A 17,906-nucleotide genomic window follows, 5' to 3' on the forward strand; every position below is an offset into this window, starting at 1 on the left:
TAGCAGGAGGAATAGGGAAAAGTATGTCTATCTACTTTGTCATTCTAGAGACAGAAATCCTTTCCTCATTTTTTTTAAATTCTCTGAAACAACTTGTAAAACATTTAGATTATTTGATTCTTGAAGTCTTGTTAACATTCACCTGTAAAACTGCCTGAATTTTCTGTCTTTGTTACAGGAAAATGGTAAAGGTGCCAGTGGGGTGACTGTAGTTTATACTGAATATATAATTATTTTAGTGTTTGTTTGTCCTATTCAGATTTCCTGATTTTTGTTGTTGTTAGTTTACATAATGATGATGTTGAATTTTCCTGTCTGTGAAAATGATTTACCTCAGTGTTTATTAAAGTGAAGCTTTTTTTGAAAATTATTTTAGAATTTGTAAATGTATTTACCCCACTTTTGTCTGACTTATTCCTAGTTACTTTACATTTTTACTGCAAATTGTTTCTCCTGATGTAAATAATTCCTTAAAGAATTTTTAGGTGATTGCCCATTTTACTATTTTTGAAAGTATTTGCATAACTTTTTATATAATTCTCTTATGCTTTTAAAAGCTCCCTTACATCTGTAGTTATATCCCCCTTTCATTGCTAATCTTGCTTATTTGTATTTTCTTGATCATTCTTGCTAGATATTTGTATTTTTAGTCTTTTCAAAAACTAGTTTGATGAAGTGAGAGAGTGGCATGGACATATATACACTACCAAATGTAAAATAGATAGCTAGTGGGAAGCAGCCACATCGCACAGGGAGATCAGCTCTGTGCTTTGTGACCACCTAGAGGGGTGAGATAGGGAGGGTGTGAGGGAGGGAGACACAAGAGGGAAGAGATATGGGAACATATGTATATGTATAACTGATTCACTTTGTTGTAAAGCAGAAACTAACACACCATTATAAAACAGTGTTATACTCCAATAAAGATGTTAAAAAAACTAATTTGTAATTTTGTTGGTCCTTCATATCTCTTTTCTTTTTCTTTATTTTCTGCTTCTATATGTATTATTAAATTTCTTTTGCATTCTTTTGAAGACTAGTTTCTTTTCCTAGTCTTTAAAATAGGATGCCAGTTTTTTCACTTATTTCTAATACATCCATTTAAGGTATAAATCTCTCATAAAAATCACTTCAGCTGCATACTACAACTTTTGATATGTAGTGTTTTGGTCATTCATTGTATTTTGCAATTTTCATTTTATTTTTAAAGGTTTATTTATTATGTATTTATTTATTTTATTTATTTTTGGCTGCATCAGGTCTTAGTTGCAACATGCAGGATCTTTGTTGAGGCATGTGGGATCTTTTGTTGCCACATGTGGGCTCTTCATTATGGTGCATGGGCTTCTCTCCAGTTGTGGAGTGTGGGTTTTCTCTTCTCGACCTCCAGGTCGTGTGGGCTCTGTAGTTGTGGTGCAGGTTCCAGAGTGCATGAGCTCTGTAGTGTGTGGCATGCAGGCTCTAGTTGAGGCATGCGAGCTCAGTAGTTGTGGTGTGTCAGCCTAGTTGCCCCATGGCATGTGGGATCTTAGTTCCCTGACCAGGGATCGAACCCACGTCCCCTGCATTGTAAGGTGGATTCTTTGCCACTGGACCACCAGGGAAGTCCCTGTACTTTGCCGCTTTTAAGATGATTTCTTCTTTAATATATAAATTATTTAGAAGCTTATCTTTCTTATATTGTATCTTTTTGCTATCTTTATTATTGCTTTCTGAATTTATTACTTTGTGGCCCCAAATTTGCATGGTAGTTTTGGGATTCTGCTGAGACTTTTCTGTGGTCTCTTATGTGGTCAGTTTTTGTTAATGTTACAAATATATTTAAAAAAAATAGAATGTTGGGCACAGATATATATCTCACCAAAACAATATATGTATTTATTATTCAGATTTTGCTTGTCTTTGTGTTCAAATCTTTAAATATTCATACAAATAATTTTTCGTTTTGATCTATCAGCACAGTTAAATTCTCACATCATGATTATGAATTTGTCAATTCTTTTAATTCTGTCAAATATCTATATGTATATATATACATGGACATTTTATTAGGTATATATAGATTTTAGACATATATTCTTGGTTCACTATTCCTTTTACTGAGTAAAATCTATTTTTTGCCTTTTTAATATATTTATTTGCTTTATTTTTGTCTGATTCTATATTGCTATTTAAGCTTTCTTTTCGTTGGTATTTTCCTGGTATATTTATTTTCCATTATACTATTTTCAACCTTTTTTAATGTTTATGTTTAGTTGTACTTCCTATAAACAGGATATAGCCAGACTATAACAAAAATATATTTCTATCTCTGTTTCATTATGTGAGTTTATATTTATTGCACTTTTTATATAGTTAGATTTACTTTTACCATTTTATTTTGTTTTTATCCTATTGACCGTACTTTTTATTTCCTTTTCTGTGACTCCTGCCTTCAATCTTATTGTATCTTATTTTTTCCCACCAATTCCACTTGTTTCCTTTTAATGGATACACTTAAATATTTTATGACTAGACAAAGACCTTAGAACACCTTAAATTGAGCTACTGTTTCCCATCTTCTGTTTCACTGATGACTGGTATTTTAGTTTCACTTTATCATTTACTCCCCCCATTAGATACAATTAATAATTATTAGAGTTAATTTTGTTTACAGTTTGCATAACATCCTTGAATATTTTCTTGCCCTATTGTCTTTTATTGTGATAAAATATGTAAAATAAAATTTATCATTTTGATAATTTTTAGTGTACAATTCAGTGGCATTAAGTACATTCATAATGCAGTGCAATCTTTACCACTATTCATTTACAGAACATTTTCATCATACCTGTTGAAACTCTGTACCCATTAAACAATAACTCCTCATTGCCTTCTTCCTTCATTGACTGGTAGCCTATATTCTATATTCTGTTTTTATGAATTTGCCTATTCTAGATACCTCATTTAAGTAGAATCATACAATATTTGTCCCTTGGTTTATTTCACTTAACATTACATTTTCAAGGTTTATCTATTTTGTAGCATGTATCAGAAGTTCATTGTGTGTTGTCAGGAATAATTATGTTACTAAAATATTTTTTTCCTTATATCAGTCAGGTGCAAACTTGGAATAACACTGAGGAGAGTTGTATGAAAGTAAAAGAGATTTATTATCCTCACAGGACCTGGAATAGGGAGGCACTGCCCTGCATGAAGGGGCCATGTGGGAGTAGCTTCAAATGAATGGGGTCAACCAAGCACATGGGGAGCTGAGAGAGAAAAGGGAGGAGAGGAGAAGAGAAGAAAAACTAAGAGAAAAGTGGCAAGTGACTTTATTGGGTTTAAGGTACAGTACACAAACAAAAGGCGTGATGGGATTTCATTGATGTGACTGAACGTTGCTAAATCACAATCAGGGGAGGGCAAGAAGGGAAACTTACGGTGGGGACCAGCTTTATAACACTGGGCCACCTTGTTGCATGGTCAGGGGGCTCACAGTTGGTTTATGGGGATGTTGAGGCAGCAGGAAAATATGAAAATATGAAGTTTTAAAAATTTATAATATGCATTCCTTTTTTCCCAGTTTTATAGAGATATAAGTGATATAACACAATATAAATTTAAGATGTACATCATAATGATTTGATATATGTATATATGTATATATTACAAAGTGATTACCACAATAAGCTTTGTTAGCATCCATCACCTCACATATTTAAATTTTTTTTTTCTTGTGATGAGAAATGTTAGCATCTACTCTCTTAGCAGATTTTGAATATACAGTATGGTATTGTTAACCATATTATGTTGTACATTACATCTTCAGAACTTAATTATCTTGTAACTGAAAGTTTGTCCTTTTTGACCACCTTCACCCAAATGATGGTTTCTAAATAACTTTTCCAATTAAAAAAAAGTTTAAGACCAATTTAAGCATTTTTCCATCTCAGAATTATTGACCAATCCTGTATTTTTTTAAACATCTTTATTGGAGTATAATTGCTTTACAATGTTGTGTTAGTTTCTGCTGTATAACAAAGTGGATCAGCTATATGTATACATATATCCCCATATCCCCTCCCTCTTGCATCTCCCTCCCACCCTCCCTATCCTACCCCTCTAGGTGGTCACAAAGTAAATATTTTCTCCCATTCAGTAGGTTGTATTTTCGTTTTGCCAAAGGTTTCCTTTTCTGTGCAAAAGCTTTGACATTTAATTAGGTCCCATTTGTTTACTGTTGCTTTTGTTTCTTTTGCTTTAGGAGACACATCCAAGAAAATATTGTTGTGATTTATGTCAAAGAGTGTTCTGCCTATGTTCTCTTCTAGGAGTTTTATGGTTTCCATTCTTACACTTAGGTCTTTAAACCATTTTCAATTTATTTTTGTACATGGTGTGAGGGAATGTTCTAATCTCATTGCTTTACATGTGGCTGGCCAGTTTTCCCAGCACCACTTTTTGAAGAGGCTGTCTTTTCTCCATTGTATATTCTTGCCTCTTTTGTTGTAGATTACTTGATCATACGTGTGTGGGTTTGTTTCTGGGCTCTCTATTCTGTTCTATTGATCTATGTGTTTGTGTTTGGGGGCTAGCACCATGCTGTTTTGATTACTATAGCTTTTCAATGTAGTATGAACTCTTGGAGGTTTATATATCCAGCTTTGTTCTCTTTTTCTCAAGATTGCTGGGTCACTTGGGGTCTTTTATGGTTCCCTGTTAATTTTAGGATTATTTGTTTTAGTTCTGTGAAAAATGTCATGAGTATTTTGATAAAGATTGCATTGAATCTGTAGGGTGCTTTGGGTAATATGGCCATTTTAACAATATTCTTCCAATCCAAATGTACAGAATATCTTTCCATTTCTTTATATCATCTTCAATTTCCTTTACCCGTGTTTTATAGTTTTCAGAGAATTTGTCTTTCACCTCCTTGGTTAAGTTTATTCCTAGGTATTTTATTCTTTTTGATGAAATTTTAAGTGATATTAACTCTCCCTTTCTAATACTGCATTATTAGTATATAGAAACAACAGTTTTCTGTATATTAATCTTGTATCCTGTAACCTTCCTGAATTTATTTATTAGTTCTGCCTATGTTTTCCTCTAAGAGTTTGATAGTGTATGGCCTTACATTTAGGTCTTTCATCCATTTTCAGGTTTTTTTTGTGTGTATGGTGTTAGGGAGTGTTCTAATTTCATTCTTTTACATGTAACTGTCCAGTTTTCCCAGCAGCACGTATTGAAGATGCTGTCTTTTCTCCACTGTATATCCTTCCCTCCTTTATCAAAGATAAGGTGACCATATGTCCGTGGGTTTGTCTCTGGACTTTCTATTCTGTTCCATTGATCTATATTTCTGTTTTTGTGCCAGTACCATACTGTCTTGATTACTGTAGCTTTGTAGTATAGTCTGAAGTCAGGGAGCCTGATTCCTCCAGCTCCATTTTGCGTTCTCAAGATTGCTTTGGCTATTCGTGGTCTTTTGTGTTTCCATACAAATTGTGAAATTTTTTGTTCTAGTTCTGTAAAAAATGCCAGTGGTAATTTGATAGGGATTGCATTGAATCTGTAGATTGCTTTGGGTAGTAAAGTCATTTTCACAATGTTGATTCTTCCAATCCAAGAACATGGTATATCTCTCCATTTGTTTGTATCATGTTTGATTTCTTTCATCAGTGTCTTATAGTTTTCTGCATACACGTTTTTGCCTCCTTAGATAGGTTTATTCCTAGATATTCTATTCTTTTTATTGCAGTAGTAAATGGGAGTGTTTCTTTAATTTATCTTTCTGATTTTTCTTTGTTAGTATATAGGAGTGCATATATACTAACAATGTGCATTAATTTTGTATCCTGCTACTTTTCCAAATTCATTGATTAGCTCTAGTAGTTTTCTGGTGGCACCTTTAGGATTTTCTATATATAGTATCATGTCATCTGCAGACAGTGACAGTTTTAGTTCTTCTTTTCCAATTTGGATTCTTTTATTTCTTTTTCTTCTCTGATTGCTGTGGCTAAGTCTTCCAAATGTTTAATGATATTCGCGAGAGTGTGCACCCTTGTCTTGTTCCTGACCTTAGAGGAAATGGTTTCATTTTTTCACCATTGAGAATGACGTTGGCTGTGGGTTTGTCATATATGGCCTTTATTATGTTGAGTTTCATTCCCTCTATGCCCAGTTTCTGGAGAGTTTTTATCACAAATGAGTATTGAATTTTGTTGAAAGCTTTTTCTGCATCTATTGAGATTGTCATATGGTTTTTATCCTTCCGTTTGTTAATATGGTGTTTCACATTGATTGATTTGCATATACTGAAGAATCCTTGCATTCCGGGGAGAGTTCCCTCTTGCTCATGGTATATGATCCTTTTAATGTGCTGTTGGATTCTGTTTATTAGTATTTTGTTGAGGATTTTTGCATCTGTGTTTATCAGTGATATTGGCCTGTAATTTTCTTTTTTCATGATGTCTTTGTCTGGTTTTGGTATTGCGGTGATGGTGGCTTCATAGAATGAGATTGGGAGTGGTCGTCCCTCTCCTGTATTTTGAAGGAGTTTGAGAAGGATGGGTATTAAATCTTCTTTAAATGTTTAATAGAATTTGTCTGTGAAGCCATCTGATCCTGCACTTTTGTTTGTTGGAAGATTTTTAATCCCAGTTTCAATTTCAGTGCTTGTGAGTGGTCTGTTTTTATTTTCTATTTCTTCTTGATTCAGTCTTGGAAAGTTTTGCTTTTCTAAGAATTTCTCCATTTCTTCCAGGTTGTCATTTTATTAGCACATAGTTGCTTGTAGTAATCTGTCGTGATGCTTTGTATTTCTGCGGTGTCAGTTGTTACTTCTCCTTTTTCATTTCTAATTCTGTTGATTTGAGTCTTCTCCCTTTTTTCCCTGATGAGTGCAGCTAATGGTTTATCAATTTTGTTTATCTTCTCAAAGAACCAGCTTTTAGTTTTATTGGTCTTTGCTATTGATTCCTTGTACTTTTAAACTACAGAAGTTTTAATTGGCTGTTTTAAAAATATCTCGAACCCTCTATTGTTATTGTTTGGTGATACATCATTCTCCTTCTCTGCTTTAGTTATTAGGCATGGTTTACTTCAATTCTTTGAACATATTTAAAATAGCTAATTCAAAATCTTTTTTTTTTTTTTTTTGAAAGTCCAATGTCTGGGCTTCCTCCTGAATAGTTTCTATTGATAACCTTTTTTTTTTTTTTCTTGAGTATGAGGCAGTATTCTCTGTGTGTCTCATAATTTCTTGTTGGAAAGGGTACATTTAGAATAATATAATGTGACAACTCTGAAAATTAGATCCTGTCTCCCTCCCAGGGTTTGTTTTCAGTGACTCTTATTGTTCTTTGTTTTTTGACCTCCTGGACTAAATCTTATCTTAAAGTCTTTACTTTTTGTTGTGTGAAGCCACTGAAGTCTTTGATAGGTTAGCTTAGTGTTCTGCTAATGATTGGACGGTGATTTTATTAAATAATTATAACCAGTACATCTCCCAGCTTTTGCTAAAAGGCTTTGTGTGTTTTTTAAGGCATGCCTTCAACATTTCTGCAGTAAATTTACAACGCTGCCTTACCATTCTCTCCCTGCTTGTACAGGGCCTCAAATTCAGGCAGAAGAGAGAGATTAAGGCATTTTCAAGTCTTCTGTGGGCAAACACACAACCCAGAGTGTGCATACATTTCTTTGCATGTATGTGTCTTTCTAGATTTTTTGGAATAGTTTTCAGCTTTGCAAAGACCCTATGGGTATGTATTTCTCTAATTTGTCTTTTTTTTTTTCTTAGCAGGTGTTTTCTTCAGCCACTTTATAAGTCCAATTTGTATATCACCTCAGGTCACCATAGTCTTAAACAATTTCAGATGATTGTTTTTGTAAATGCTCCAATGGCAGCATAGTTTACACAGAATTAACTTTGCATTAAGAGAAACAAAGACAAACTCTAAGGATGGAGCTTTCTGTACCTGTCAGACTGGACAACGAGTAATCATTCTCTGAGAGTGGGGCCTTGTGAACCTCCAATCCGCTTCTGCCCTCTCCAGTGGCTGCTAAACTGTTGGTTTTCATAGATACTCTAGTTGTGAGGCTGTTGGTTTTTAGCGTTATTGCAGAGATTGCAGAGCTGGAGAGAAGGTGATTTGATTAGGATAATTTAATATATCACAAAATTCACTGTTTTTATAAAGATTCACTCTTTTGTCTTGAATATACAGCCCTTAGATTGTTAAGCTTTAATTAATTTAGATAGTACTTGAGATATATATATATATATGAGACAAAAAACTTGTATCCAGAATATATAAAGAAATGTTATAGTTCAATACTAAGAAAATAAACAACTCAATCATAAAAGAAGCAAAAATTTGAACAGACCCTTTATAAGAAAAATTATTACAAATGTCCAATAAGTACATGATAACATGTTCAGCACCATTAGTCATCAGGAAAATGCAAATTAAAACTATAGTGAAATACAACTACACACCCATTAGAATGGCTAAAATTAAAATTAAGAAGTAAATAACCAGATGATGGAAAGTATGTGGATCAACTGAAAGTCTCATACATTGTTGATAAGAATACAAAATGGTACTATGGCTTTGGAAGACAGTTTAACCTTTTCCTATATAGTTTAATATACATTTACCAACTAACCATAAAATGCATTCATTGAGCTCCTAGGGTGCACTCCTTGGGAGAAGTGAAAACATATGTCTCAGAAAGAATTATATATGAGTGTTTATACCAGTTTTTATTCATAATAGTGAAAAGCTAGAAACATCACAAAAGTCCCTGAATAGGTGAATGAATGACTTATGGTATATTTACCCAATAGGATACTACTTAGCAACAAAAAGAATGAATTACTGATTCATGAATTACCAAGACATCCTGCAGACTTAAATAAGTTGGAAATAAAAGAGGATATTCCGTATGATTCTGTAGAAAACTATAGTGATAGAAACCAAATTGGGATCTATATAATATGAATTAGTTAACTAATCGATCCCGTTAATATTCTGCCTCATTCCCCGGAAACTTCAATTGCCTAAAAGGCACTATCCAACTACATTCTAAAATGAGTTAGGAATAGATGAGGGAAAAACATCATAGAAGACACACGAATAAATAAGAAGGTGATTGAGGGAGAACTGACAAAGATAGCTTGATAAATTATGAGATAGTGGCTTTGTGGGCCTGGGTGGGGCAGTATCAGGAAGGATATAAGGATGAATTTACATGGTTTGGAGTGGTGCAGTGAATTTTAGGACAATAAGGAAATAAATGTCCCATCCATGATAAGCATTTCTAGGTTATCTCTTGATTCTTTGTAGTCAAGAAGTCACCCAACACATTTATCTAAAATATATGTCTTTCCTGGCATTTCCCTCAGTACAGAGGCCAAATAAATGAGACCTGCTTTCCATGAAGAGCTGTTAATTTGTGTTTGTATTTTCGTGCATGTGATTTGCTTCATGGTCTCATTTTTTGGGTTTGTTTATTAGGTAAGGATAGTAATACCTACCTTTAGATACTTGGGAAGAGTAAATGAAAAGTGTTTGTGCAAAGTCCTTCATAAACATTTTCAAGCTCTGTGCAGATGTAAGGTAGTGTTTTGAAGTCCAAGAAATCTGGAGAAGAGTGTTGGTGCAAATAATGAGAAAGGGAATGAATATAACTCCTTTCGCACTCCATGCATTTACTTACAAAATACTACAAATGTTGAAAATCATACTATTTGTGGTTTCTAAAATGTTCATATAATTCTAACTGAGGAGTGATTTATAACTGTACCTTGCTCAGCTCAATTTACGAAATCCTGGTATTTGTGAAAGGATAGTACAATTAATATTATATTTAATTTCCCTGAGTAAAACAGAGCACATGGGAAACTCTGGCCTTGCTTTTTGTTTTTTTTTGCTGCTGGCCAAAGAGGCCAGAGAAAAGTTTTCCAGATATGGAACCAGTTTTGTGTTCGCTTTGCTGATGAAATGTGGAAGGCAGGGTGTGCATGCTCCTCTCACATTTATGTGGCCTGATTTGAAGTGGAAAATGTGATTCTAAAATGTGGAAATTTGAAAAGGAATGGTAACCTGGTCTGCAGTCTCCTATCTCTATAAATTATTATTATTATTGTTATTGTTGTTATTATTGCCAATGGTTTGTTCAGAGGATCAAGGATCTAAATACTAAAAATAAGTACTTTTGAAAATGGGACATAGACAAGAAGGTAATAAAATTCTTGGCATGTTTATCTGCTCCAGAAAAGTGCCTATGCATGTTTTATTGTGTTTAACCATGATAACCTTTCATTGAAAGGACTGTTGTTTTCATTGTCTCCCTTTCTGTTAGGGTGAGAGCAGAAACTTTCAGTAGCTTGTATATCTGATAGATATGAAGGTGGAGGATGATGAAACTATGGAGTGAAAGAAGAAATAGGAAAAGGGGACCAAAAATTACCAAGAAGCTTGATCTTTCCTTGAATCTGGTCTTAATGTGTTACTTTAGTTGGTGAGAGCAGTGCTCCTCAAACTCTAAAGAGCATATGAATCCCCTAAGGATTATATAAAAATGCAGTTTCTGATTTTGTAGGTCTGGGGTGTGGCCTGGGAATGTGTATTTCTATCAAGCTCCCAGGTGATGATGATACTGTTGGCCTGAGAACCACTCTTGGTGTAGCAAGATTGGAGGTTTGGCTGGATATACCTGTGAAAGTCATATTTTAAGAATTTCAATAAGGATAATTTGTCAAAAGGGTAGCTAATTGTGATTTAATTTTATATCATCATTAAACTTCTGTGTAATAAAATTCAAAATCATTGACCAAAAATAAAAACATCTGTCTGGCCATACCACCCTCAATTTTTCATCAATTATCTCCTTATTTTAGGTCCTTTAGTGAATACTCTGTGAGCAAGTTAAATTAGTCCCTTTGCCAGATAGTATCTTAACCCAGGCTGCCATCTGGTTAATGTGTAGAATGTCCAGCTGTTACCTATGTTGTCATGGGAAATGCCCTAGAGATGCAGACAGACCACCGGGCTTCTAGTTCCAGCTTTTCCAGATAGCTCTGGAACCTGGAGCTATTTTTTTCTTTGTACAATGATTGTGGATATTTGTTTGGTAGAGGTAAGAAAGCATCTAGTCCATTGTCCATAATAGGCACTCAATAAAGCTTAAGGAGACTCTCTCTGGAGTACAACTAAGTAGCTTTAGGTCTTACAGGCGTTGGGTAGAACAGGTAATATAGGACAGGGATTGAAGATAAAACATGTACCATGACTTTAACAAAGGACTTCACTAAGCTGCCCTACTTCATCTTTTTTTTACGGTATGTGGGCCTCTCACTGTCGTGGCCTCTCCCATTGCGGAGCACCGGCTCCGGACGCGCAGGCTCAGCAGCCATGGCTCATGGGCCCAGCCACTCCGCAGCATGTGGGATCTTCCCAGACCGGGGCACAAACCCGTGTCCCCTTCATCGGCAGGCGGATTCTCAACCACTGCGCCACCAGGGAAGCCCTGCCCTACTTCATCTTTAATGTGTGGTTTTAGTTGCTCAAATTTTCTACTGAAGGTCTGGTCTTTGGTTTAACGTCTTACAATGCAATTTGCTACCTGCTAGGAGCACTTCCCTTTTTTTTTCTCCTGTCTGCTCTAACAGAGATGAGGAAATCAGACAAAAGGCAGCAGTTTGACCATTTCTCCTGTTTCCCTTCCTTTACAGATTACTCCTCTGCTGTTCAGAAATTTTCCCAAACGTTGCAGTCCTTTCAGTTTGATTTCATTGGAGACACTCTGACTGATGACGAGATTAACATTGGTAAGTCTTCAGCTACATATGGCCATGTGCCTCTCATAGCAGGCCTGAGAAAAAGCAGCCTCCTTGGTCTGTGGGTATAGAAAACTTGGGCATATTTATTCCCTGTTGTCCCCTGTTGTGCCAAGCTCCTGGGAGGCTGCTTAAGAAACATTCCCTTGTAGTCCCATTTCCTCCTCACACAAAGCAGTCAAAAGATATCCCTTAAACCTCCATTGAGGTTTTTGACTCAGTCTGCAGGGGAATTTTTCTTTAAAGAATCTAACACACGAAAATAGATGTTTTTGTGAAGGATAAAGAGTGATTTTTTTTTGTTTGTTTTTTCACAAAATAATTCAGAGTATGGTTCTTCTAAGGAACAAATTCCTCAAGAAAGTTTAAAATTAGCATTTATATATGTACAGCTTTTAAGGCAACAGGAGATTTGGCATCTCTCTTGGGAGCTGAATTTAATAACTCGCTTTGTGAGCTGCATGATGTCGGACAAGATATTTCCTCTCTCTGAGCCTTAGTCTTGTCTTCTGTAAAATGTGGTTAATATTTATCTCTCAAGGGTGTTACAATTAGGAGATTGAACAGTGGAAGTAAGAACTTTGTTATGAAGTTAATTATGGCCCTTGGGCCAATCTTCTCTGCCACATTTTTTTGTAAATAAAGTTTTGTTGGAACACAGACTTAACTGAAACACAGTTAAATATTGTCTGTGGGTGATTTTGTAGTACAAAGGCAGCATTGAGTAGTAGTGGCAAAGACTGCATGACTTTCGAAGCCTCAAATATTTGCCCTCTGGCCATTGAAAAAAAAAGTTTGGTAACCACTGAGTTAAGTGTTGTGGTCCGAACGCGGGTTGGAAAAGAATTTCCAGACACAAGGCAGAATGTAAAGAAGGTAGAGTTTATTTGAGGGAAAGGTTGCTGCCAGAATGGCAGACTGACTTCCTAGTAGTCTGGGAGAGTCGAGCTGGAACATGTGCTATTGATCAGTTTTTATAGCCAGAAAACAAAGGAATGGTCCACGGTGAAAATTTCATTTACTTATTGGTCCAGGCACATATACCTTCCTTCTATAGAGTGGGAGTGGGGCAGGGCATATGCCTTTCCTTATTTGGGACAGGTCCAGTTGCCCAGGTGGGCGTCGCCCAGGTGGGCTCAGCAATTTTGTAACCATCGTGACATGGTGGGGAGGGAGACTAAGAGTTCGGTAGGGGGTGTAACGCTGAAACTTTTTCAGGCAGGGTTGTGCTTTGTCCTTGAAGCACCATTGTCCTTGGAGCACCACATTAAAGAGTTAGTGTAAAGCATTTGCTAGATGAGAGCACAGAAGTAGTGTGAACGATCTTATATTTATGAGCCCAAGAACTAAAATATAAACTGTATTATTTTTATATTAAATGCTCTTTGCAGTAAATATGAATAATATATAAAAGTATAAAGTTAGCTGTAATAATAAGATATTTCAGCACAGAAGCAATGTATTGGGTGTATTGGCATATTGTGTTTTAACTCTTTTGTACATGTATCTGTTTTGTGTGTGTGTAATTTAGTTCATACTAAATACATAATTTTATCTAATTTTAACCTAACGTTTCATCAAGTATTTTCTTATGTCATTTAAAAATTTTCATAAACTTCATTGGATGGGGCAAGGACATTGTTTTGTTCATTACTATTTCCCTAGCATGTAGAGGAGTACCTAGCATATAGTAGATGCTCAATACATGTTTGTTGAATGAATGAGTAATGGATGCATTTGAGTTTCATTATTATAGGAGCTATACTTTATATACTCTTCAACTGTTGTTAGAAATTTAGCTTATTTCCAATTTTTCATGATTATAAATAATACTGCAATGAGTATTTTTATGAGGTTGATGACTAATGTTTTGGATAAATGTGGCAGTGTACCTAGTGAGGCAGACATTTGCATTTGGATTATTTCTTTATTCACTCCACTTCATTCTACTTCTGCAAATCTATCTTGGTCTAAGGGCATGACTTATTTAAGTTAATATTGTGAGAGTCAGATAGTCCAAGTTTGAACTCTAGCTTTGCAACTTATTAGCTGTGTAATGTTGGCAAGTGACTTCACCTCTTTGAGTGTTACATTTCTCATCTGTAATATGGGGATGAGGTGATCCATGCCACGTGTGCACAGTGCCTAAATAAATGTTAGCTATTTAATCATTATTGTTAATATAAGGTTTGGTTACTTTGTACCTTGCAACGGACTGAATGGTTTTGTGTCTTCCACAAATTCATATGTTGAAATTCTAACCTCCAATGTGATGGTATTAGGAGGTGGGGTCTTTGGGAGGTAATTAGGTCATGAAGGTGTAGTACCCTTATAAAAGAGACTCCAGAAAGCTCTCTCACCCTCTTTCCATCATGTGAGGATACAATGAGCAGTTGGCAGTCTGCAACCTGGAAGAGAGCTCTCAGGGGAACCTGACCTTGATCTCAGACTTCTAGCCTCCAGAACTGTGCAAAATAAAGTTTTGTTGTTTATAAGCCACACAGTCTATGGTATTTTGCTATAGCGTCCTGAACTCAGTTAAACACGAATTGGTACTGAGAAGTCCGGGGTGCTGCTATAACAAATACCTAAAAATGTGGAAGTGGCTTTGGAACTGGGTAATGGGCAGAGACTGAAAGAATTTTGAGGTGCATGACAGAGAAAGCCTAGATTGCTGTGAATGGAATTTTAAAGGTGATTCTGGTGGGAGCTCTGAAAGAAGAAAGAGTGGTAGAGAAAGCTTTAGTCTTCTTGGAGAATACCTAAGTAATCATGGACAGAATATGAGTAGAAATATAGATGGTACAGTCCATTTTGAGGAGATCTCAGACAGAGATGAGGAACATGTTATAGGACAACGGAGAAAAGTGATCCTTGTTATAGAGAGGCAAATAATTAGGCTGCACTGTTTGTGTTCTAGTGTTTTCTGGAAGGTGAAACTTGCAAGCAATGAAATTGGATATTTGGCGACGTGGTTTCTAAGAAAGTGTTAAAGGAGTGGCTTGGTTTACCCTGACTGCTTATACTAAAATGTCAGAGGAGAGAAATGAAGAGGTGAAATTTTTAAGCAAAAAGGAACCAGAACTTAAAGATTCATCCATATTACAAAAAATGAGAAAGTGTATTTGGAAGAAAACACTAAAGGTATGGTAGACATACCATTTGATAAGGAGATTAATGTGGGTGTGAACCATGGATTTAATCAACCATCTCAACAAAAGCTAGGAATAGAGATGGGATTATACCAGCAGAAACACTGCCAGCTAAGACTAAAGGAAACAGAAAAAACAAGACAAAATGGAGGAAAAATTATTAGATCCTATAGGACCAGACCATAAAGTAATGTGAACCTGCACTATTCTTCTTCAAAACAAGAGAAGAAGGACCCTGAAGGTGATTCAGAGATCATCAGGGCTGCCACTCCCACCCCAGGCATAGGGGTGGGGCCACTCTGCAGAACCCTGAGGATACACACAAACCTCTCTCCCCATGCCTCCTCCAGACAGAGAACCAAAATGTGTGGGGCCACTGCAGAGAGCCACAGTGTGGGCAGCCCTCCACCAAACTGTGGGGGTGATGTTGCTATTCCAGTGGGTCCAGAAGGCTAGACTGCTGCCCCAGTGGGTCTAGAAAGCAGAGCATCAAGCCAAAGAGCATTATTCTCAAGACTTAAGATCATATGGAACTTGCCTTGCTAGATTTGGGGCTTGCTTGGGACCTATCACTCCTTCCTTCTTTCTTTTTGGAGTAGGAATGTCTATCTATGCATGTCCCATCATTGTATTTTGGAAGCATATAAGTTGTTTGTTTTCACAGATTCACAGCTAGAGAGGAATTTTGCCTCAGTATAATTTGTACTTTGAGTCTCACCCATATTTGATTTAGATATCTAGATGAAATTTTGGACTGTAGACCTAAGAGTTGATACTGGAATGAGTTAAGACTTGTAGGGCTGTTGGGATGGAATTAATATATTTTACATGTGAGAAGGACATGAATTTTATGGATCAGGGGATGGAATGCAACAGACTGAATGTTTGTATCTCCCTCAAATTCATGTTAAAAGCCTGTCCCCAAAGTGATGGTACCAGGAGGTGGAGCCTTTGGGAAGCAATTAGATCATGAGGGTGGAACCCTCATGAATGGTTTTAGTGCCCTCATGAAAGGGACCCCAGAGAACTCTCTAGCCCTCTTTCCATCATGTTAGGATACAGCAAGAAATCAGCAGTCTATAAGCTGGAAGAGGGCACATTCCAGAACCCAACCATGCTGGCACTCTGATATTGGACTTCCAGCCTCCAGAACTGTGAGAAATTTATATTGTTTATACACCACCCAATCTATGGTATTTTGTTATAGCATCCCAAACTAAACATATTTCTTTCTTAAAAATAACTACTACTTGCCTATCAATTGGTAAACTTGAAGATTGCAGATGCATGATATGTGGAATTTCATAAATATGCCTTTTATCTACTAAAAAAAAGTCAGACTTTGAACAGGTGCCCATTTTCCCTAAAGCCAACCAACAGATCTGAGATGTGTCCCATATCTTCTTTTATGTTGAACTTTGTGTTTCAACTCTCTCACCCCTCTGAAACCCACCATAATTGTCAACTAGTACCAGCAGCATAAAAGAGTGTGTGAGCTTGAGCATAATGGCTTATAAACAAAAATAAAAATGACCCCCTGGTGCTGCCAGGTTCTTGTGGATGTTTGCTGGCTGTGACACATTTGCTTCTTAATGTATGCTTTACAGTAACCCTTTGACTCAGTTATCATTTGCCTGCCAATTCCAGAAACTCCTAGTTATCATCTGACCATTGCTTTCAGTGATGCTGACTCATGAACTGACCTTTATTGATGGGGACTGAAAAGAGATTTTGAGAATTTCAATGGCCTGTCATAGTCATTGGTTTTGTTGATTTTGTCATTTTGAAAGCTGGGACGTGTGGTGTTAGTGAGGTGAACAATCAATGCTCCACCGGCTGAGGCTGAAGCTCCTTAGAGGCTGTGAGAAGCAATCTTCGAGATCCTACTGGGAGGCTATTGTTGGGAAAGAACAGTTGCTTTGGAAGTGGAAAGAACAGAGTGTGCCATGCCCTCCAATTGCCAGCACTACTGGCCCTTCTGTTTCACTGGAAAAACTAGTAAAGGTACAGTTAGGATGGAATTTTGGGCTAAGCTTTTAGATTTCACATTACATGTGAAGAGGGCCTTGCAGTTCTCCCCATAATAGATTTTTCATGGTTGCTGCAAGAGGTATTCAGTAGCATTAACCCCATTGTATATTCCAGTTGTGTAACAGAGATGGTAGTAATTCCTAGAGGATGTAAGTGAAAGCCTGAAGCTTTTCTGAAGAGTTCCTTCCCTTGATGGTCAGCTCTTGGACCTCACAGTCTGTGTACAACAGAGACAAGTGGGAGGAAGTATCTCACTGCCCTGACCATGACATTTGTCACTGGTTTAGAGTGCGACATCTATGTTTTCAATTGGCATTGCCTGGCCTTTTCTCTACCTCTATGACCCAGTAACAAAAGGAAATTCCAAGTGTTTAGGTAGTGTTGTATCTCCTTCAGATTTGAGTTTTATTTATCGCTATGAGATCTTGGCAAAATTACTTGAGCTTGTTGGGTCTCTGTTTTCCTCATTTGTAAAGTAGGCAGTATAACCTACTTCCCAGAATTGTGAGGAGTAAATCAGATAAATACATGTATCAGAGGGTGTATATAAATCATTTGTCTCAGTGCCTGGTGATCCTACTAGGAAGGTGGTAGAACCTAAGTTTTGGAGAAAGATGTTAGTTTGAAACTATATTTCCTGAGTTAACTACAAGAGGAAAATGTAAAATGAGATGTCAGTGTTTACAGGGATCTAGTTCAGTTATTCCTAATATAGCTTTATATCAGAATTACCTGGAGAGCTTGTTGATCCAGAGTCTCAGGACCTGTGCTAGGTGAAATGAATCAGTTTGCTTGTTTATGCCTGGAGAAAGAAAATGCAGTGTTTTAAAATCTCAGACTGCAAATCAAATTTCTAGTCTAGTCATAACATATTTGAAGAAACTCCTTTGTGGACCAAG

The 17,906-nt window shown here is 36.4% G+C and overlaps 1 protein-coding gene across 4 annotated transcripts in view; it reads left to right on the forward strand.

Moving 5' to 3' along the window:
- The window catches only part of OPHN1 (oligophrenin 1), a 731,745-nt gene that overhangs the window by 248,627 nt on the left and 465,212 nt on the right, over positions 1-17,906 (forward strand). For all 4 annotated transcript variants that reach the window (XM_059051488.2, XM_067023139.1, XM_067023140.1 and 1 more), the window contains exon 3: positions 11,720-11,815. In XM_059051488.2, the coding sequence (XP_058907471.1) occupies positions 11,720-11,815 (96 nt within the window). The remainder of the gene's footprint in view (positions 1-11,719; positions 11,816-17,906) is intronic.

Source organism: Kogia breviceps, chromosome X (assembly GCF_026419965.1).
Source record: "Kogia breviceps isolate mKogBre1 chromosome X, mKogBre1 haplotype 1, whole genome shotgun sequence".
Lineage (NCBI taxonomy): Eukaryota > Metazoa > Chordata > Mammalia > Artiodactyla > Physeteridae > Kogia > Kogia breviceps.